This window comes from Protopterus annectens, chromosome 3.part1 (genome assembly GCF_019279795.1).
Source record: "Protopterus annectens isolate FY-2018-M chromosome 3.part1, PAN1.0, whole genome shotgun sequence".
NCBI classification, from domain to species: domain Eukaryota; kingdom Metazoa; phylum Chordata; order Ceratodontiformes; family Protopteridae; genus Protopterus; species Protopterus annectens.
The window spans coordinates 1,266,491,595-1,266,515,383 of NC_056732.1; the positions used below are offsets into that span (position 1 = coordinate 1,266,491,595).

The 23,789-nt window shown below is 42.8% G+C and overlaps 1 protein-coding gene across 1 annotated transcript in view; it reads right to left on the bottom strand.

Moving 5' to 3' along the window:
- The window catches only part of GFUS (GDP-L-fucose synthase), a 651,262-nt gene that overhangs the window by 503,977 nt on the left and 123,496 nt on the right, over positions 1-23,789 (bottom strand). The window contains exon 3 of the mRNA XM_044067329.1: positions 7,318-7,446. Coding sequence (XP_043923264.1) covers positions 7,318-7,446 — 129 coding nt within the window. The remainder of the gene's footprint in view (positions 1-7,317; positions 7,447-23,789) is intronic.

The window sequence follows — 23,789 nt, forward strand, 5'->3', positions numbered from 1 at the left end:
GCCATTCTAGCCAGTTGGCATTGATAACTGGGAACATTGGGGCATAAATGGCTAAGCTTAAAAAGGTTCTAGGGCTGTTAGCCTACTAACTTCCTATGTAGCACAGATGAAGAGTGAACATTCTGAATACACAGTGGATATAATACCTTTACACACCCCTGTTAAAATACCACATTTTTGTGATATAAAAATGAGACCACAATAAATCATTTCAAATTTTTTCCCACCTTTAATGTGACCTATAACCTGTACAATTCAATTGAAAAAACAAACAAATCTGTTAGGGGAAAAAAATATAAAAAATGTACAATATGCTGGTTGCATAAGTGTGCACACCCTTAAACTTATACTTTGTTGAAGCACCTTTGGATTTAATTACAGCATTCAGTCTTCTTGGGTAGGAGTCTATCAGCACAGCACATCTTGACTTGGCAAACTTTGCCCACTCTTCCTTGCAAAAGCACTCCAAATCTGTCAGATTGTGAGGGCATCTCTTATGCACAGCCCTCTTCAGGTCACCCCACATATTTTCTATTGGATTTAGGTCTGGGCTCTGGCTGGGCCATTCCAAAACATGAAGTGCACAACCAGTACTAGCCAGAAATTCCTGCAGCTCCTTCAGTGTTACTGTAGGTCTCTTGGCAGCCTTTCTGACCAGTTTTCATCTTGCCTTTTCATCAATTTTGGGGGGCTGTCCAGTTCTTTGCAACGTCACTATTGTCCCATATTTTCCCCACTTTTTGATGATGGTCTTCACTGTGTTCCATGGTATATCCAATGCTGTGGAAATTTTTTGTACCCTTCTCCTGACTGATACCTTTCAAAAATGAGATTCCTTTTATGCTTTGTAAGTGCTCTGCGAACCATGGCTTTTGGTGTAGCAGGCAACTGAGTAAAATGTCAGGAAAATCCTACTAGGACAGCTGAATTTTATTTGGGGTTAATCAGAGTCTCTAATTAATGGCAGGTGTGCACCCAAGAAGACTGGATGCTGTAATTAAATAGAAAGGTGATTCAACAAAGTATTATTTTAAGGGTGTGCACACTTATTCAACCGGTTTATTGTATGTTTCTTATTTTTTATATTTTTTCCCCTAACAGATTTGTTTTTCAATTGAATTGTACAGATAATAGGTCACACTAAAGGTGGGAAAAGTTCTGAAATGATTTACTGTGGTCTTTTTATATCACAAAAACCTGGAATTTACATTTATATATAAATAAATATAAAAGGCAGACAAAGAATGATGGAGATAAGAGGACTATCTTCAGAAAAAACTCCTCTACCTCCTGCATCCAGTAGAGGAGAAGACAGATGGTCAGCAGATAGAGGTGATGGACGGTGGAGTATGTACTGCAGCACTGATCTACTCCAACATCTACAATTATGTAAGTAGGACATAACTGTACTGTGTTATTTGTAGTTTATGTTCCAGTACTGATTCTATGGAGAATCCAAAAGCTAAACGTTGAGTGGTGGGTCATCAGTATAGCCTTCAGAAATGAGATTTTGTAGGATGGCAGAAGCAAAACCTGCTCTAGCCTTGGACGCTTTGCTTCGGTTATAGTGTTTTGTAAAGGTGTGTACTGAGTTCCATGTGGATGCCTCGAGGATGGCCTGGGTGGAACTCCTTGAGGGGAGCAATAATACTATTCCATGTCTGATGGGGTGGGCTTTAATATGTCCAGGTAAATCTTTTCTATAGTGTAAGTAACAGAACTTAATGCAGTCAGCTATCCAATTAGTGATGGTTTGTTTGGAGACTGGCTTGCCCTGTTTATCCTCTGTGAAAGTCACTAGGAATTGCTCTGCTCTATTAGGATGTTTTGCCCTGTCTAGACAGTACCTGATCTGTCTGTGCACACCTAGGGACTGGAGAAATTGCTCTGCTCTGTTCTGTAGGCTCAAGCAGAAGTGGATAGCTGGTTTAAGGTAAGTTCTGATACTACCTTAGGCACAAAGGATGGGTTTGTTCTGAGTAAGACCCTATCCTAATGAAAGGTTCTTTACACATGAAAGCTTGTAGCTCACAAACTCTCCTAGCTGATTTAACAGCTGTAATGAAGGTGGTCTTTAAGTGAGCATCTTTAGAGAGACAGCGGCAGCAAGTTCAAAGGGGACAAGTTCAGTTTCTGTAACACATAATTTAGAGCCCATATCAGAATAGGGTTTCTTCTGTGTGGTCCCAAGTGAAAAATAAAAGTTTCATATGGGGGTGCGAGAAGACAGCTGGAGCACCGTGCAGGCAAGATGATATTGCAGATGCATGTACCTCAATGCTGAACAGGAAAGACCTAATTTAAAGAGACCCCGACATGTACTGCAACACTTAGCTGATATCTGCTTGCTCAGAGTTACTGCCATTGCTATGACACCAGCCAGAAAATCTTTTTCCTTTTGCAAGGTATGACTTCCTGATATAGGGCTTTCTTAAGAATGGACAGCACCATCCTTAAGACAGGTAGTAACCCTAGATGTCAAGAACCAATCTTCTATGTAGTTAACTTGAGGGTGGCTAGGTACGGGTTGATGACAGACCCCTTGAACTGGCTGAGGAGATCTATCTCCTGCAGTAGGGTGTGGAATCTCTCTTCACTTACGAGTCAAGAGGAAGGAAACCAGTGCTGTCTCAGCCAGAGGGAAGCCACTAGGATCATGCTGGGTCTGTCTTCCCTTATTATGGTTAGAACCCTGTGGATCAGGGGTAAGGGCAGGAATGCATACAAAAACCAGTTTGTCCATATGAAGAAGAATGCATCTCTTTTTCTGCCTGTTTTCTTCTATAGCACACCTTGTGTAGTTTGTTGTAGAGAAAGGCAAACAGGTCTACTGAAGGAATTCCCCACTGTACAGTCAGATCCAAAAAGACCTCTTTTTTTCAACATCCATTCATTGGGTTCATGAAGGTCCCTGCTTAGGGAATCTTCTAGTGTGCTGCTCGCCTGGAATGCAAGAGGCTATGAGGGTCAACCCTATCTCTTCAGCCAGCATCCAATTTTCTGTCAAGGCTGCACAGAAGGTAAGACCAGATTTACAGTGTTCCAAGGCTTAAGTTTTGTTGAAAGGTTTTTATGGCTAAATAGAAGGAGAGTAAATCCTTTTGATCGATGTACAATTTCCTCTGCTGTGGGGTTCAAATGCACTGTACCTTTAGAAGAATCTAGCGGTATCCCCAAGCTATGTCTGAACTAATGGACTAGTCTTGCTAATGGCAAAGTGAAATATGCCCCAGGTTCCTTTGTATGGTGTTCTTCCAACATAGGAGTTCCTTTTTCAGGCATGGAAGGAGGAGTAGTAAGGTTTTCAGGAGATGGAAGTGTGTTCCCAGACATTTTTAGAAAACATTACAATTTACTCATCTGCAACTTTGCAAATGGTATCATGAGACTGCACATAGGAATTATCTTGCCATGATGAGCTGACGTGGAATCAAACTCATCAGGTAGTCTGTCAAGAAAACAATCTTGCCTTGGAGAAGGAAGGAATTTTTTCTGCTGAACCAAGTCCATGAGGGCTGCCAGAAAGAGGATCCTTGTTTGATGGAGAGTTTTGGATTTTTAAAGATTTAAGACTAGATCTATTTTCTGAAAATAGTCTATGGTGATCTGCAAGGCATCTAGTATCGCTGAAGTGGATCTTCCCAAATGGGACAGTTACAGAGTACGGGCAAACATGAACCCCTAGAATTCTGCAATACACTCTGAGGAGCTAGGGATTTTGTGAAAAAATGGCAGCAGTAGACAGCCCAGATGGTAAAGCACAGAACTGCAAGTGGGAGTCTGTTGCTGCAAATCGTAGGTAGCTTTTGTGACCACCTGCTATAGGGACATTGAAGTAAGCATCCCTTAGGTCTACTGAGACCATGAATGCATCTTGGAAGATCATACGCAGCAATTTCTACAATGTAAGCATTTTGAATTTTGGGATGTTGAGGAACTGGTTTAGCTTTGAGAGGTCTAAGAAGGGCCTCTAAATGCCTGCTTTTCTTGGGCCTAGAAAAATCCTTGAATAGAAGCTTTTTCTCTCTTGCCCTGAAAGAATAAGATGAACAGATTCTTGGTGAAGTAACTCCCAAAGAATAGGTGGTAAGAGGCTTTTCTTGCCCTTTTGATGACCTTGGAAAGCCCAAGAAGTGTGGTATTTCTCTGAAATGAATGTAGCAACCCTCCCCTTTAGGATGCTGAGGACTCACTAGTCCCTGGGGATGGATTTCCACTGGTTTAAGAGGGAGAGTCTTCCTGCCAGAGGTTTGGAAGGGACAGGAAGGTTAAGGGAGGGTGGGGTAGAACACAGTCATTGTTGGTCTCTGTGCTGGGCGAGTTCTTTGGAGTCCCCTGCCCTTTGTGATCGTTTGCCATGTCCTAGATTGTCTTGTCTTTTACGTTAGGGTGGCATCCCCTTTTCTAGTCTAGATGGAAAAGGCCAAGGTTTGAAAAGGTAATTCCCAATGCCCCACAGCAACTTCTGTATCATTTTTTCACAGTTTTAATTTGCTTTCCACTTTTACCCAGTTTCTCCAAAACTTGTTCTACTGAAAGGCCAAAAAAGGATTTCCTTGTTCAACAGGCCATCTAGTAGTTCAGCCTTTATCTGATCTGAAAGGGGCTGGGTCCTGATCCATGCATGTCTGCGGATGACGCAAGCAATGTCAGCTGCTCAGTAAGAAGTATCCAAGGTGATAAAGCCACATTTTACATCATGTCTGGAGACTTGTAAAGCTTCTCTGACCATCTCCTGTATCTTCTTCTGCCATTGAGTCTACCTTAGCTTGTGTTTCATCTTGGATAGCTTCAAAGTACTTTAGCATATGGTATTGACATTTCAAAGCTGTCACTGACACGGTGACAGTGGCATAAGCTTTCTTCCCAAATCTGTCTAGTAATCTACATCCCTTGTTATTAGGCAGTGGATGTGTTGTTGGACTTTTAGGTACAACTTTCTTGGATTCAGTGGACAACAGAAAAATCAGCCTTTAGGTTTTTGTAGAGGTGCTTGTGAGACTGAAGCACTCTATAAACCTGTCTGATTCCTAGGAGCAGGGGGTAGAGTCAGGGTGCAGAGCTATGTCTTCAAAGACAACATCTAATACAACATGTACTGGAGGATTAGCCAGTAGTCTGTGTGAAGGTAAACTTAGCATTTTCCTGTCATGAGTATGGGCCCAGAAGAACTACATATGTTCCCATCTGAAAGCTTCCTTCAATCTATGTAGGGTATCCCCAAAGGAAAGATTCTCAGGGTGGGAAGCAGAAGAGGTGTGTGTGTGTGTGTGTGTGTGTGTGTGTGTGTGTGTGTGTGTGTGTGTGTGTGTGTGTGTGTGTGTGTGTGTGTGTGTGTGTGTGTGTGTGTCATCTGAGTACATTTGAGGTAGTAAGATGCCAGAGCTGGACAATTCCTCCATATCTTTTGAAATACAGGAATCTTCCTTTTCCTGAAAAAACTACATTCAAGGCCTCCCTGCTCCTTTTAGAAAGGGAAGTCTTGGAGGTGGAAGAATGGCAGGCCTCTCTAGAGTTCATGAAGGCCTTAAACTGTGTCCTATTTGAAGTAGGTCTTTGGCTTCAGTCTGCAAAGTGTTCAGAGGTGGAGGTGAAGCAAAGGAATGATTTGCTTCTGTATGGTTTGCTTGTCTGCTTTAATGGAGTGACATGAGGAAGTGGACGTCCAATCACAATTTTGGTTATAGTTTTGAAAGCAACGGCATGAATGTCGAAAGCAGAGGCTTGCAGAATGACCTCAGACAGATCAATGTGTGAACCATGGTGGTATTCACAAGGAGGCCAAAAACCATGGCAGCTTACAGATGGGTCACTCCAGAGGGTTTGGGCCTAGGAGTCGCAGGACCAGGGGGAGGCAAAGACACCTCACTTAGGACATCAGTCGACTTAAGAAATATAGTTGGAGCGTTTTCAGTAATGTTAGGGTCCATTGCCTTTTTGTGTTTTTTTTTTTTTTAATGATGCTAGCAGATGCCAGAGTCTGCAGAGATCTTGGGCAGCAGTGGATTATGATGCCACTGAAGAAGAGGTTTCAATATGGGTTGCAAGGACCTTGACCCTACATTTGAGGGTTTTCACATAGAATTCTGCACAGTTAGGACAGTCAGAGACATTGTGCTGAGGCCCCAAAAGAACAGACAAATAAAACTCATCATGTGCGATTAGTCTTGAAGGACTAGAAAGCTTAGGCAAGATTTCTTTACTACATCAACATATACAGAAATGGTGCTATGGTACTGTTTAAGGACCAAAGGTGGGATAGAGACTAGCCTCCAATTTATATAAATAATGGCAGCTATCATAGTGTGTTAGAAGAAGCAGGTTATCAGTAAACATGAGACAGTTGCTATACTACTCCTGAAAATCAAGTGCTAAAAGTCTGGTTAAGGATGAGACCAAAATCATGATGGGATTCCTTGTTGATAGGCAGTGCTTCCTGAAGAAACGAATATCAGAGATAACCTTCAACAGAATTTACACACAATTCAAATCTAAAATCAGTGCATCGCAGATGACACAGAATCTATAAGCAAACTGCATAAATCAGTTTACATATACATAACTTGTTTTGCTCACTACCACGACAGCAGGTGCATACAAAAATATAATAAAACATGGAAGATCTATTTCAGTAATATTTGAATTACTACTGTCTCAAACTGACTAGCCTGATAGATTAAAGAAAGTAAACAGGTAAAGTTCATCAACAAAAGAAAAACCACAATTTACAAACTTTGGTTACAAAAAGTCCTTTAATAACATGTTCATTTCCAACACTGGCCTAGTGATAGTCAAGAAGGTTTTGTTCTTACAACTGCAACAACTAACTGTGAAAGTGAATGCAACTTGTTTAAGGTCAGGAGTTAGTTTAGATGGAGTTTAAACCAGAGTCTTCTGATTTCCATGTCTACAACTATGGAACCAAATTGACTTTCTTCTTCAGAAAAACCAAAATAGATTCGTCATCCATTTAGGTGCTCAAAACAAACCAAACAATATTTTACTATAAAAAGTACTTTAATGATCAATAGCAAACACGTCTGCAGCTCAAAACATGAGCCATCTGCTTTGTATAACTATGCAAGATTACGCACATCAGTCCTTTCTGCAAAGTGCACATACTATGCTGTGGTTCTCACCAATTTTCAATTCCTAAAACAAGGAAACTGGATAAAAATGACAATGACATTTGAAACTGGCAACTCTGGAGACTTCTACAGAACATTTCACCAAAGTCTGGAGGCATCTTTAAACCATCTCAGCACATCAATCAATAAGAAAAGCAGGTATGCATCAATATTCTAATGTGATACTCACCATAGTTTCATCAATGGGATAACTAGTCTTGTCAGGGAATATGCAAGTAGAAAGACATGAGACGACCTTTTGCACACCATACTCATATGCACAATGAAGAATGTTGTCATTAATGTGAACATTGTTTCTCTGAAAATGAAATACAAAATAATTATCTTACGAAAAATAGTTTAAGTGCTACCAAAATAAAATGCGAACATAAAATGATCTTGCAATACTCCTGCTCTTTTAGCCCCTTTCTACTAGGAAGACATGAGAATTTGCAACTAAATCTTCTTTGTAACAACCACCGATGCACAAGTTTGTCTATTGGCTGTATGGATTCTTTCAGAGATCCAACCCTACAGTATCTTCCAGCACACACACATTCCCCTATAGTACACTGGATTGAAAAGGTATTTACATCATGCCTTTTGGAAAGTAAACCAGAGCACTGGGCCATAATTCATGCAGACAGACAGAATATGAAGACACTGCAAGGGAAGCACCTCAGCCACGAATCAAAGTGGTGAACTAAGTGCTGCACCACTGTGCTACCTAGGTTTTTATAATCCCACCATCACAGTTTCCCTTAATAGGACATCCATCTGAATCAGCATAATTTCAGCTGAAATGAGAAAAATTACTCCAGTTTATACCAGAGAGAAAGTAATGCATCATCTTTTTCTAGTAGTAATAGTAGTCTTTCCTAGCTTAAGATAAGTTATATACTTTTCTTTTCATCCTGGTCCACCAGATACACCTGATGGATCGGACAAGCAGCTTGAAAACCTGACACAGCCTTGCTGAGAATCTTCACTCTCAATCCTCCTGAGAAGCAACTCTCCTCAAACTTAAGTTTGCTGCTTGTGGCAGTGGACTAAATTTTGGGGGAAGAAAATGAGATATCTGTGGAGGGCTTCAGGATTTTCTTTAAGGCTCTCAGGAAATGACAATTTGGAAGGGGGCTGGAGAGGGGGAAGCTTTATAGGACAGAGATGGAAGAAAGGGTCTAGCATTATGGTAAGTACACAACTTCCATACTCCATTCATCTTGTCTGTCCAAGCCAACTGCTAGGTTAGAATCCCAAACTACCTGACAATCTTGGTGGCACCATGACAGGATACCCTCGAGTACTGAGGCTCTGAAAGAAGCTCTAGACCTAGATATTATATCCAGCTTCTAATGTTTAGCAAAGGTGAACAATGCAGACCAGGCTTCCTGCAGCACAATGTTTGTCCACATGAGAATTTTTAAAAAAGGCTGCAGAAGTAGTAACAGACCTGGTAGAATGAGCCTTTGGTTTAAATGGCAATGGCTTACTGTGTGACACACAGACAAAAGAAATACAGTCAAACAACCATCTAAACAAAGAAACATTGTGCCTGTGACGTGGGTTAATACACAGTTCTCTATACTGTGGCCTTACCTAGGCAGCTGTTCAAATCCTGGTAAGGACAACTTAATGTGAGTATAATTATATAAAATAGTGCCACATCCTATAGACCCATGAACTTTTCTTCAGAGTTTATCAGGTGCTAATGATCCAAGCAGACTCACTTGACTGAACGATTCTGTTCTGTGTAGACAAGATCTCAAATGTTGGTGTAAGTCTATGGTATGTAGGACATACTTGCCCCTGTTAGAATGAACAAACAAATGTATAGGCTGGTTTAAATTATTTTTTGAATCAACTTCTGGAATGAAGGAAGGGTTAGTTCAGAGGGATACCCTCTCTTTACAAAAGATCGGTTATGGAGCACTGGAAGACTAGACCAACTCATCTTGCAGAAGTAGCTACCACCAAGAATATAATCTTCCAAGGCAGGAAGTTGTGCAGAAGAATCTGGTTCAAATGGACATTTCATCAAGGCTTCTAAGACAAAAGTGAGGTCTCAAGGAAGAACGGGTTCTTTTACTGGAGGGTATAGGAGAAAGGTCCCTTTTAATTCATCAGCTACAAGGTATAGCTATAGGGGCATCCTTTGCCCCCATGTATGCCAACCTAATAATGGCTTTTTTGAAATTAAGAGCATGTTTGGTCTTTCTTTCTTTAAAAAAAAAAGATGTCATCAGGTATTTTAGCTACACGGATAACTTTATTTTTGTTTCTAAGGGAGGTAATGAGCAGGTAAAAATTTTCATTGAGCAATTGCATAATAACCAGTTTGGTTTCAAGTTTAGTGGCTTACAGTTAGGTGAGAGTCAGTTTTTTTAGATTTGTAATTGTGGGATGAACAAACAGGATTCATTGGCAGGAAATTTCACAAAAAGTTCAAGAGGTGATTCACATTTCCAACATGGTTCCAGCTGTCATGCCTCCCCCCACTTGATTTCATCTTTACCATACACAGTTTTTGAGAATAAGTAAGTTGTGTAATGTAGATATTTTGAAGAAGAAATACAAGATTCAGTTAAAATGCTTACACACAGGGGATATGACAAGACAGAAGTGTTAGAAGCTTTAAATAGGGTTAGAGCTTTAAATAGGGTTAGAGCTAAGTGTTATAAAAGTGAATAGAAGAAAACTCAGTAAATACACATAATGAGGGACTTCCACTTATTGAGTTGATAGATTTTGACAAAAGAAGAGGTAGGGGGGAGTGCAGGAAATAATAGTGCCAATCACACTGGTAAGATTATTTACTTTGTGACTATTTACAATGCACTAAGTCAACAGATTGTGCAAATGTTACATTGCTATTGGCCTATGTTGTTCAAAGATGTTTTTCTGGAACAATGTTTAGCAAACAAACTTTTGATTTCTTATAAAAAGGTCTGTAGTATTTTCTGACATAATAGTGCACAGTAAATTTCAAATGCCTGAAGTACAAATACAGACAGATTATTTTAATATATGGCACTTTTAGGTGTGGAAAATGTTCTTTTTGTTTTCATGTTGTAAAGAACTTTCCTACTATTACTTCTGTAATTTTTTATCCAAAAATGGATGTTTACTTGCAATACACAAGGAACTGTGTATATTTTGAAATGTCCATGTAACAAGTTTTATGTAAGTGAAAGCAAATGTTTAAAGTGAGTCTTCAAGAACATATAAGGGACATTAAAAAGTTAACTGTTACTCCTTTAGCTATGCATTTTAAAGAATTTTATGCAAGTAATTTTAAACTGTTGCACGGTTGTGTTTTAGAACAAGTGGAGTCTATTTTTTACACCCTGTAGCAGTAAATGAAAAACTGTTGTATAAAGAAGCACTTTTTACTTTGAAATTTGATACCTTGGTTCACAAGGGTTTAAACACAGAACTTAACTGGAAGTATTTGATTTAATTAATTGTTTAATTGAGTGAGAGAGTATATATGGAGTATGGGAAGTTGCATTGTGTTTGTACTTTTGAAGGCTTAACAGCAGAGGTGCTAATGTGTGTGAAAGGAGAATAAACTTTTTTGCTCGAAGACTGTCTTCCTTTTGTGGTTCAATTACATTTCATTTGGACTTGCAGTGGCCGTTTGGTTTTTCCCTTTTAAAAAAAGGCCTTGCACAACTTATGAAAGGCAATGGAAAGTAAGTCAAACCTGTTATGAAAGTTGGATATGGAAGCTAGTTGAATGTTGATGGTAGAGTACATAAAACCTGCATGAAATAATTGTGAAAGAAACAGCATTTCAGGAACAGAAGCAGAAAAAGGGTCATTTCCTTGATCAGTTGCCCAAGTAAAAAAACTGTTTCCATTTACTTCAGTATACCTGGTAATGGATTCTTTTTTAGACACAAAGTATGAGAATGGCACCAAGATCAAGGGCCCCCTAGTCATTAAAGGAAGTGGTGAAACCAAGCAGTCAATTTTAGGTTGAGAAAATCTAGGTAAGGCTGTAATGAAGAGCGTGACAGAAGATCCAGAAGCAGATTTAGAAGCTATGGGCGCTTGTTAGGAGAGGCCTTAGCAAGGGAAACCAAATCTGCTGTGGCCAGCATGAGACAATGATGATCACAGTGGCTTTGCATGCTGCAGCTTTCTTTTAGAATTTGGACAGCAGGGGAACAGGTGGAAAAGCACAGAGAAGTCTGGTAGGCAACTGCTCAAACAGAGCATATCTTATGGATTGGCCTTTCAACTGGATCAGGGTGAAACTGCTGCAGTTGGCATTACAGGGCATAGAACTAGATCATAGCAATGCTGACCATAGTAGCTGAATATCTGATGAACTACTGTAGTATTGAAAGAAGTCCACTTGTGAGGAGTCAAGATGGATCTGATAGGCTGTTCATCCTTCCTGGAATATGCATTACAATCCAAAGTGATGGGAAGTGACTGCCTACTGACAAACCCTCATAGCCTCTCACCAAAGGGAGTAGAATCTGGTCCCTCCTTGCTTGTTCAAATACCATACCACAGGCATGTTTGTCTGACTAGAGATCACTCCTAGAGGTAGATGATCCTTGAAAATCTAGGGAGGACTGCCTTCATCTCAAAGATATTTATGTCAAGATTGGCTTCTATCAGACTCCACGCTACTCAGACCATCCTTCTCCTTGAAATGCTCCCTTCACCCCCAAACAGGAGGCATGTGATGGTCATCCACATTGGCAAGTACAGTGATAAATGGCCCCCAATTACCAAAGGAGAGCAGATGAGTAAACCATCTGAGACTTAGGTACCGTCTACCTGAAAAGGGACCATATCATCCCTGGCTCTGTGAACCACCTTGACCTCTGGGTTAACAACCATTACAGAGACCACCTTTGCTATAGCCACCCCTGTGTGAAGTGGAGTGAAAGGATTTCCTGAACCATAAGGATGTGGACTTCTTATTTAGAATTTAGGGTCTTTGAGGGGCATCAAATTCAACACCTATGGCGTCAAAGTCTTCCCTTTCTGCTCAGACCTCAACAATTTTTTCTTAACTCACTCAAGCCTAAAATACCTAGTATGTATACTTCCAGTTCACATCCATAGTGCCTTACAGCATGCATTACTTTTTTGGGGTCAGCTAATTTAGAAAGGGCAAGGAGTTAACAAAATGACACTAAGATATTTAGTCTAAGATATCCTGCAGTGGGGAAACTAATCTTTGTTTGCCATTTATTATTCACATTTTCATATTTATGTTGATATTTTCATAGCTGGCAGACCTACATTTTATTGAGGTGTATGGTGTGAAACATCAGTATGGGAAACGACAATTCATTGTCATTGCTAGTTTATATCACATTGTACTAGAAACCTTGTTAGTTATTTGCTACCAATTGTGAAAATAAGCAATATTTCCATTTGTACCTAATATTTCAAAAACTGAGGGAGTTACAAACTTGCATGACATTAAGTAAAACCTTTGGTGTTGAAGAAAATGGTGTTTGATATTTCACTGTTAAGTAGGACATCTTGAGAGATAGCCAGTATTTGTTTTGCCAAATATACAATTAAGTATATGTTCTCATATTTCTGTAAATATCTCCATTAACATGCACTTCTAGAAGAATTTTTTGTCATGACAAAACTTATGTCTAGTTAACAAAAAAAAGTGTTCAAACAATATACAAAAAGAGTATAAACAAACCAAACGTAAACCAAAAAAACGGACTTGCTCGACGAAAGTATGATGGCACAAACCCACAAAAAACGAGTATCCACCTGAATAATACTCAGCAAGGGTTTAATAAAACAAATCCACAAAGCGTAAAAAAGACAGTATGAATTAAGCGCTTTCGTTTGGCTCCTGCCAAACTTTTTCAAAAAACAGTTATACATCACTTCCTGTTGTTTAAATAGATTAGGTCAGTGATGTAAGCAGTTGATATGCAAGCAGAGCATATGAAATTGGCAATTCGAAGCTCTCATAGCTAACGTAGAGGAGGTGTATACTTTTTTCCCCCATCTATCTAAAGCTCTAGAATCTTTATCCAAAGGAACTGGATTCTTAGCCACAGAAGCCCTAATACCCTTCGGACCTTGAGTAATGGTTTCCGGATCAGCTCTAGGACTCTTGTACAAATACTTATGTGCTTCAGGAACTCTATAATATCTGTCTGGCTTAACAGGGGCAGGAGGTAAAGAATAAGGATTAAGGGAAGATTCAGAAAAAACATCCTGAACAACTTCTAAGACAGGAGGAATAGCCAAGGGCCTATGCTGAGGAAGAAACAAAAATTCCATGAGCCGTTTCCGAGAATCCGAAAAATCCTGGCCTTCCCACTTGAAATGCTCCCTCACGGAATGTAAAGTCTCAGAAAAAGAAAAATCCTCTGGTGGAGAAGCAGAAGGACAGGAGTCCTCTGCATCCGAATCCAAATAAGAAGGAAATTCCTGAATTTCTTCAGCTGAGGAATCAGAGTAGTCTGAGGAATGATCCATCCCCTCTAAATCTGCCTCCACCCTAGGCCTCTTCTCTGGGGGAGGCATAGAACCCCTGATCAAAGTAATCAAGTCCTCAGCCATTTTTAACATATGCTTCTTAGGAACAGGGGCCGGGGAGCTAGAACTATGACCCAGGCCAACATGACCAGTTTTGGCCTTAGCATGGCCTTTAGCCACTGAAGAAGAAGGCCTAATAACCTTCTGTAAAGATGGAACTACAGACACCTGAGAAGCACCCTCAGCCGGGCCTAACTCCTGAGAGGTTAACTCCTGCAAAAGTAAAGGTTCCCCATGGAATTCAGCCGAATCCCCGGCCGGGTCCACAGGTTCAACCGGAGGCTCCGTAGAACCGGCGTCCATAACGGACGACTCATCCGGTTTAGACTTCAAAGTTTTATCTTTACGCTTTTTAGCGGTAGCGGGCGTCGGAGGATCCGACGGCATGTTATAATTACACCTTTTCCCAAAAACAAGCCTGGCACAGTCTAATCTTCGTTTAATGGTGCGCTTGTTAAATCTAGCACAAAAGCGACAATCGACCACGTCGTGCTCAGGCCCTAACAGGGAATACACAAAGAATGAAAATCCTTATGAGGTATCTGTTTCCCACAAGAAATGCAATTATTAACTTTTTCTGACATCCGGATAACTGAGGCAAGAAAAACAAAGATTTCCCCAACGGGGTACTTAGCCCAACTTGGTCTTCGGTCTGAAACTCGAAAAATGAAAATTTCAGAACGCCGAACGGCACTTGCAAACGCTGCTTCTGCTTCGGACCACGCGGCAAGAAAGACTGAGGATATGGCATCGGTCTTGCGCTTATGTACTACGACGTACTGACGTCAGCTCTAGGCGACAATGACCGACGCCAGCACAGCTCTTTGGTATTCGGGCCGATCGAGGACAGCGGACTACCCACAGGTTATGACTGCAGCAATGTGAGACGAAGAACATCTAGTGTACTACTGTACTGTATCATGTGCAAAATAAATGGCACACATGTGCCCACTGACATTACTCTCTTCACACTTCCAGGTCCCTCCCATCTAGCAACGAGGCAGGCCATACATGCTGGTGAGTCTTTTTAACATTATCTGTAAAACAATTTATAAAACTAGGAAGAGTAGTGTAACTCTGTAGTAGACATGCTGGTGACTGTGTTCACAATACCTGTAATACACAGTTGTAGTAAATTGAGTAGTGTAACACGGTACTGATGTGTGTGTTTACTGTGGGGTGTGCATGTGTGCAAGTGTGCCTGTGCCCAAGTGTGCATGTGTGTTAGTGTCCATGAGTGCATGTGTCCATTTCTGAATGTGTGCATTAGTATTGAAGTGCATCTCTGTCAAATATGTATTGAGACTGTAATCTGTGTTCCATGTTTTCCTCCCGTAGGTTCTGGTGCTGCTCTGGTGACCTGCAGCAGGGAACCTGAATCTTGTGCCCCAGGTACTGATGATGATGAAATGTCTGTAATGGTGCAGGAAGGTGTGTCTGGGTCCACCATTGGTCAGCCAATTCTCAGTACACAGCTTTCAACCCCGTCAATGCGCACAGTCATCCTGCCGTTACATCCTTTGTCACCATTGTCCCTAGGTGATGGACAGTCTGCAGTGGGCATAGATCAGGGTAATGTGGTACCTGTGGTACATGCATCCCCACAAGGCAGCCATGAGCAGGGGCCTCCAATGGTACCACGCAGACAGTCGCCCATGGGTTCTCGTGGGGGCATCTGTGGCCGTACTGCCTCTGGCCGACGTGCCCAAGGAGGTATGTCAACCTCCACTATGTTTCGAACTGTCATGCAGGCACAGGCACGTATGGAAAGGTACACCAGACAGGATCTGAGGGAGCTGAGAGCATGTCGCACAGCCATGACAGACGGCATGCGTGACGTTGCGAATGCTATCCGTAACTTCACAGATGTCGTTGACAGACGTTGTGGGGGCATAGAACAGCTGCTCCACAACCAGATGTCCATGGGCCAGGGCGATGGTGTGCGTTTGCGACGTCGAAGTGGCCGTATGCCAGCAACAGCACCAGCTGGCAGTGGCCGCGGACGACAACAGGCCCACTCGCGCACCTCAAGTGCCAGCACCAGCCCCAGCAATGCTGGGTCTGTGCTGTCATCAAGACGCCCCAGGAGACCACGTGCACGTGGCAATGGACAGTCCCAACAGGGAACTGTGTCCAGTCAACACACCCCTGCTTCCGATGACAGTACCCAGTCTGGGTTAGTACCGGATATGGCCCGTAGCACCCTGCCAGGCACAGGTACTGTGTCCGTGCCCACAGACACTGATCTGGATGACCTGACAGGTGCAGTCTGTGGCTGTCCACAAAACCCTGTACATGGCAGCCATTATGTGGGACTGTGTGCGTGCTTACACACATGCAGAAACCTAACACCTAGGGCAAACACATACACACACACACTGCACCAACACGGTCCACCCTGTACTGCTGCCCCTCACAAACACACATACACACACATGTCAATTGGTGTTACCAGTGGCTGGCTTGGGCATACCTAACCCACACCCTGTGCATATGATGACACTGTGCCACCTCCTGCATACTACAACATTGGTGCAGGTAAAGGTAAACACGTTGCTGATGCACACGGTGACTACATAGATGTGTATAAGTAGTAACATGTTGGTAACTGTTCACTGTTCCAGTATAATTGTGTGTATATCCCAGCAGTCCTGCTGCAGTAACTGTATGAATGTCCTCAATTGTTATCTGCACCCATACTACTTACCAAAGTGTACCAGCTGCACACCATCACATGCTAACATTGACTATGGCAATGCGCATCTTGTGCTGTTATATAGATTCAGCTATATGTATCTGTTCTGTCACACATGCATTTATACACACCCTGCTACCCACACACATGCACACGCTCACCTGCCATTCCCATTATTTATCACCCTACATGAGTAGCTGTTGATACATGACAGGTACACATTTGAGAAGTGCACTATGTTGTTTACTACTGGCGTCCCTTCTCTACCTGTACTCACAGGGTGCAGGCAACCTCATCAGTTGAAAGATGTAATGTGCATCAGGTACTGTAGTACCCTGATTGCCACATCAAACATGTTTCCCATACGGAAATGCACACACAGACACATCCCACATCCACACACTTGCCACATTCAGGCTTCAGAACACTATCTAGGTATATTCGGGTACATGTGCGTGTTACAGTAGCATGTAACACTATACTGAGTACTGGCAGTTGTCTGTTGTCATGTTGTCTGTATAGAATAAAAGAATTGTTTGATTATCCTACTCCGTTTTGTGGACATTACTTGAAGAAGTGTTACCTTACATGTGTTATTGGTACCACCACCTTCTCTTTTGTAGTTTTGTTTGTATAGGGTGCTATCAACATCACTGCTTGTTAAGGGTAATGACCACCCTGCAGTGCATAGCCCCATGTGGCAAAAGCCATATCCCACCCCATCATTGTGCACACACACTAACCCCACCAAGAGTAAAACACATACTTTCCATTTGCAAGATTCAAACCCATACCTAACTGTGTTATGACAGTAGAAACAGACACATTGGCAGAGTGTGCTATTTGCAGTAGTTGGAGAAATCCTTACTAATGCTGTACTTAGAGGGTGCTGACATCATCTGTGTGTAGGAGGAGGGATGTGCACCCTGTAGTGTGTTCTCCCAGTTGGCAAAAGGCAGTTAACCCTCCCAGCATAGTGCACACACATAAACCCCACTCATACTAACACACATACATTCCCTTTGCAGGATTCAAACCCCTACCTAACTATGTTATGACACTGGAGAAAGACGCATTAGCAGAGTGCGCTATGCGAATTACTGGAGGACTTTACTACAGGTAATATAGTTATACAGTCCTGACATCATCAGTGTTTCAAAAGGGGGATCTGCATCCTGTACTGTACTGTCACAGTTGCTAATAGGGACATTTCTCACACACACACATATCGATGTGTTTGAGGTTTGCATATGTGGGGGATCCAGTACTCCAGTGTGATTAGTATATGGTTTGATTGCAACAATGAGGGATATACTCCCAGTGGTGAGCAGTTTGTACTCATGTTTGTGATGATCAGGTCTAGTATATCTGCCCCTCTTGTGGGAAGGTTGGTTACCTGTTCCATAGCCAAAGAATGTCTGATCTATGGGAACCCTAGAGCTTGGGTATTATGGCTTGTGTAATGTTCACAGTCTATGTTTGGGTAGCTGACATCACCCAGTATGATGGTGTTTGCAGAGTAATCTAAACTCTCCTGTGTCAGCATGAAGGCTGTGTGGGAGTCCTGAGTTTGAGAGGGTGCTGTAAGAGCTCCTCTGTGTCTCTTTCCAAGTGGTCCAGGGAGGTACGTCTCAGGTTGTTTGCACCAGCATGGACAATGTCTTCCTCATAGCTGTACTTGCTGTGGAGTGACCTGTGTGCCTGTGTTATGTGGCACATTTTATCACCCGACAGGTAGCTAACTGTGACCCTCACCTTGCTCTGTCTGGAGGGCGGCACGTCTGTCAACAGCTCATGTCATGCAAGTTCACACCCCTCATAAATGATGTGGAAACCTTCAAAGGCCCAAGGCCTGTTGAAAATATGGACCAGACTGCAGATACCTGTATAAAGGCATTCTATGGACACATTCAGGAATGCATGGATCATGAAGCCACATATGAAAGCATGACCCAATTCTCCAAAGGCAGATGTCCTGGGTGCCGGACACCAGCCATAAACACACTATACAATAGAAGGATGACGCCACTACATGATACGACAACCTCCCAAAATGTGAAGGCACCACTGATGAGTATTGGAAGACAACTACAGGCACCCATATGATTGTCTAAGGCCATCTTTGAGAGAGGATTCCACAAGCCACTGAGGATAATCACAAGGCTGCCTGTAGTTATGTTAGTAACCTGGGTGGTACTACCCAGATATGCTCAGAGGTAATCCAAGATGTCACACAAAATACAAAACACACAGACATTGCCATCATCCTAGTGGACAGGTTCAATGCTGCCTTCTCCCCCCACCACACCAAAAGGGCAAATATGTCTTGCGGCACAGTGCTGCCCCCCCTGACATCACAGATGCTAAGGTAAGAGATGCCCTTCCCAAAGCAATAAACACTGCATCAATGGGACCAGACAGTGTCCCAGGCTGTGTCCTACATGAACCACAAGAAGAGCTACACCCAGACATAACACCACTGTTCAATCCCAGCCTTAATACACGATATGTGGCCAGAGAGTGGCATACAGCAACAGTGGTCCCTCAACATTCAGGTGGTGCCTTCACGGATCCTGGATACTACTCGCCCCATATGTCTGACTAGCTTTGTCTGCAAAGCTATGGCAAGGATCATCATGAACCTCACATATCTAGATATTGTGGACCTACAGACATGTCACCATACACAGTTTGGCTTTGTCAATGGCAAATCCTGCCTCTCAAACCTGTTTGATTTCTTTGAAACAGTCACCAAGGCCACTGTCAAGGGAAGGAGGTCTACACAGCCTACCTGGACCTTGCATAAGCCTTGGATACAATACCCCACTTGTGCATTCTAGGGAAGCTCACCAGTGTACATATTAACCCCTATGTCACTATGGGTATTGCACAGTGGCTCAAGGGCAGAACACACATGGTAGAATTGCTGGAGCCATGTCAGCCTCCAACCTGGTACAAGTGGTGTCCCACAAGGCACAGCCCTGGGAGCTGTCATGTTCATTATATATTTATCATAGGTACAGGCCAACATGGAAGTACTGTGGCTCAGCAAGTCGCAGGTGACTGCAAACCGGACACCATAATCAACTCACCAGCTAACACACGCATCCTCCAAAAGGGACTCTTGCAAACACACGACTTGTGCCACAGCCATGGCCTCAACGTGAATGACAGAAAGCGTATAGTCATCCCCTTTGTCAAACACAAAGTGACCACAACGTACCACATATGTGTTAATCCATTAAGTGCAGACGAAGGAATTATGGACCTTGGGGTACACAGGTTGATAGCATTCTACCATTTGACAACAACATGGGCAAAGTGGTTAGGTAAGCATGTTACATGGGCCACATCATCATGGGATCCACATGTAGATCAGGGGAGGACATTGTGCCCCTTTACTCATCCCTCATCATGCCCATAATTGACTATGATGAACCTGTCGACATGCACCTTACCAGACACCTGCAGCAACTGGAGATACCACATATGTACCTCGACAAGGGGATCAAAGGGCTCAAACAGATGCCACATACTGACTGGTTAAAGTAACAGCAGCTCTACTCAGTGACATACTGCCTCTTCATAGGCAATCTGTGCCTGACATAGAAGGCCAGGTCATACCCTCACTTAATGGCCATGCTGCATCTCAGAATATCCAGATCCCACCAGGATACACGCTGGGAATACTTGAACCTCAGGAGTGATATACATAGGACATGCTGGAGGGGCACATTCACAACTCAGAGGCTCCCTTCATTCCTGAATATTATACCAATAGAGGTTAGGCAGACTGACTCAGTGACTATCTTCAAGAGTGATATTAATGACTGGATGTGACATTGTAGGGTTACCCTGGGTATCACTTATGTGTCACTGTGCGACAGAGGCACAGTATACTAACCTTGGAAAAGGGCATAGCAAGACAGATTCACAATGCATGTTGAAAGGCACACACATTCTGGCTAGGTGGATACATGCCCTGGGCAGACATCCCTGTACGAACCTATGGACCTATGTATCTTTTTCACCATTGGCCCTATGTGCTGTTAATCACCAATGTAATCTCAATACTATGGTAGCATGTGCAAAGGTCAGTTGTCAGTCACCTCTATGGTACAGTTGTGGAATATGTGTGTCATGTAGTAATATCACAGCTGCCACATGTACACAGTCAACCCTATCCCCTACCCATGGATGTACATCACATGTATGAGATGGAAACACATGGCCAAATTGTGGACTAAGCACTCTGAACCCAGTACTGGCATAACCTGTCTGGTGGCATGAAATACTACAGTGACAGCAATACCAATCTGATGTGGACCTACACGGACAGCAATACAAGCATGGAAACACAACAGGTCAGTTGTGAAGCCTAAGGATAGCATCCTGCATGACTGGCAGACATCTCTGCAGCTGGCACACAGGCATACATTAGGCCTGCACACAGCACGCATAACACATAGCACACAAATCCTGTGTGTCAAACAAGCACAGTCTGTACAGCTATACAACACTACTGCCGCAGTTGTGTTAGGTACTTTTATTGTCCAGTACAGTGAGACAATGCTCACCAGGCTGGAAAAGGTGCAGGTCACAGTGATATGCTCATGGGGCACTATGGTTCACCACATAACACAAACATACAAGTCAGTCAGATGCATGGACACATATGACTCAGTCATTGTCCATGCCACCACAGCTGATGTGGGATGTCCCTCACTGGGATACATGATAGGGAACATGGAAGGGATCACTGAGCAAGTGACACAGGCTGGTAGACCCATGACCTTGGTTGGCATCAGACCCTCACCAGGGATTCTGACAAATTACTGAATGCTAATGAATTAGTGTAGCTACAACACCCTAGCTGAATGGTTCTTAGCATGCAGTCACTGCATTGCTATGGAATACTGTCTTACCACTCCCACAACAGGTGAAAACATGCAGCTCCTGTACATCAACAACATGTAGACTATATGCCCCAGACCAGGTGTGCATCCCTCACTACTAGGCTGATAGCATCTACATCTCACACTGTATATACACATCCCACATGCAGCACCTGCACAGAAGACCACGGTCATAATGTTACCCTGTGCAAATACCATGTATTCACATGTGGCAGGCATCACACATGGTAACTATTGAAGGTCACAGGTACATATGTGTATTTGGCACACACATACATCATGTGTGCATTGCCATAACTGGTTTAATCAATGTCATGCATTATTGTGAGGGACAACCCACACACATGGGCATTCTGTGTGTGCAAAACACACGTGGCATGTCTGTAATCAAAAGCCATACATAATTGTGATATAGTTTAGAAAAGGGTATGTGCATCCTGTAGTGTGTTTTCCCAGTTGCCAAAAGGGATATATCAATCATACACACTTACCCCCCCCTTCGCACACACTTCCCACTTGCTGGATTCAAACCCCTACCTAACTATGTTATGACACTAGAGACGGACGCATTAGCACAACACGCTATTCGCATTACTGGGAGATTTCCTTTCCCCTGATATACTTATAGGGTGCTGACAACATCAGAGTTTAGAAAGTGGAATGATCATCCTGCGGTGTGTTTTCCCAGTTGCCAAAAGGGATGTTTCGTTCATACACACTTACACACACACTTACCCCCCTTCACACACACTTGCCACCTGCTGGATTCAAACCCCTACCTAACTATGTTATGACACTAGAGACGGACGCATTAGCACAGCGCTATTCGCATTACTGGGAGATTTCCTTTCCCCTGATATACTTATAGGGTGCTGACATCATCAGAGTTTAGAAAGTGGAATGATCATCCTGTGGTGTGTTTTCCCAGTTGCCAAAAGGGATGTTTCTTTCATACACACTTACACACACACTTACCCCCTTCACACACACTTGCCACCTGCTGGATTCAAACCCCTACCTAACTATGTTATGACACTAGAGACGGACGCATTAGCACAGTGCGCTATTCGCATTAATGGGAGATTTCCTTTCCCCTGATATACTTATAGGGTGCTGACATCATCAGAGTTTAGAAAGTGGAATGATCATCCTGTGGTGTGTTTTCCCAGTTGCCAAAAGGGATGTTTCTTTCATACACACTTACACACACACTTACCCCCCTTCACACACACTTGCCACCTGCTGGATTCAAACCCCTACCTAACTATGTTATGACACTAGAGACAGACGCATTAGCAGAGCGCGCTATTCGGATTACTGAGAGATTCCTTTTCTCCGATATATAGGGTGCTTACATGATCAGTGTCTAGAAAGGGGAATGAGCATCCTCTGGTGTGTTTTCACAGTTGCTAGGAGTAACATTTGGACCAAGTGTGTGAGCATGCCCAGTTCAGCCTTCCCATGGCATGTTGTGTGAAAGATGTCTCATTTATCTAAGTGTGTGAGCATGCCCAGTGTGGGCTTTACATATGTTGAACTCTGCAGCCCATCACATTTGTGGATGAGTGTGACCTTCAACAAATACCTCCAGTTTATGGTTGTATGTTCTGTGCCATGTTGTGTAGTTACTGTCCAAATGCTTTTTGTGTGAACAAAACAGGAGTATACTGTGCCTGCAGGTTTTGCATGGGATACTTTGCACACAATTGTCAACATCCGTTCATACTGACCTAACACTATAGCACTGTATAGTGTAGTGTTTCAGTACTTTCACTGTGGTGGTCAGTATCCTGGGCTATAGTCCTATCACCGCTTTACATTTCCATAGTGTGCACAACAGCCTGGTTAGGGTCCAGTTGTGCACATCTGCACAAAGGCGGTGCCTCTACAGACCCTGGTAATTACTGCCCCATAAGCTTAACAAGTGTAGTCTGCAAATCTATGGAGAGGATCATAATTGAGCTCATAAACAAAGATATAGGGGACATGCAGACATTGTACCCGTCCCATTTTGGCTTGGTCAAGGGCAGATCATGCCTTTTGTACTGGGTTGACATCTTCAAAACGGTCACTTAGGCCATTGTTGGGGAAAGGCAGTCCATACAGCCTACCTTGGCCTTGCAAACACTTTCAACACAATACCCCACTCAGGTATTGTGGAAAAAGTACAGTTTTGTACCTACCATAAATGTAGATGTTCGAAGATCCACATTGCTGCAGTCCTTACACTTGGGGTATAGCGCTGTCCTCGGTCGGCCCGAATACCAAAGTATATGGCTGACGCCGGTCATGGCGCATTAAACTGACGCCAGGACGTCAGGGTATAAATGCGCATGACCGACGTCATATCCTCAGTCTTTTCTTGCCCCAGATGTCAGAAGACCCTAAACAGGGTAAAATCAAAAAATTACCAAACACTAAACACCCCCACACCCAAACTATGTACAACTTCTAACAATTATCTAATAAAGTACTAACCTAACCACACAACCACCCCTAAACACAGAG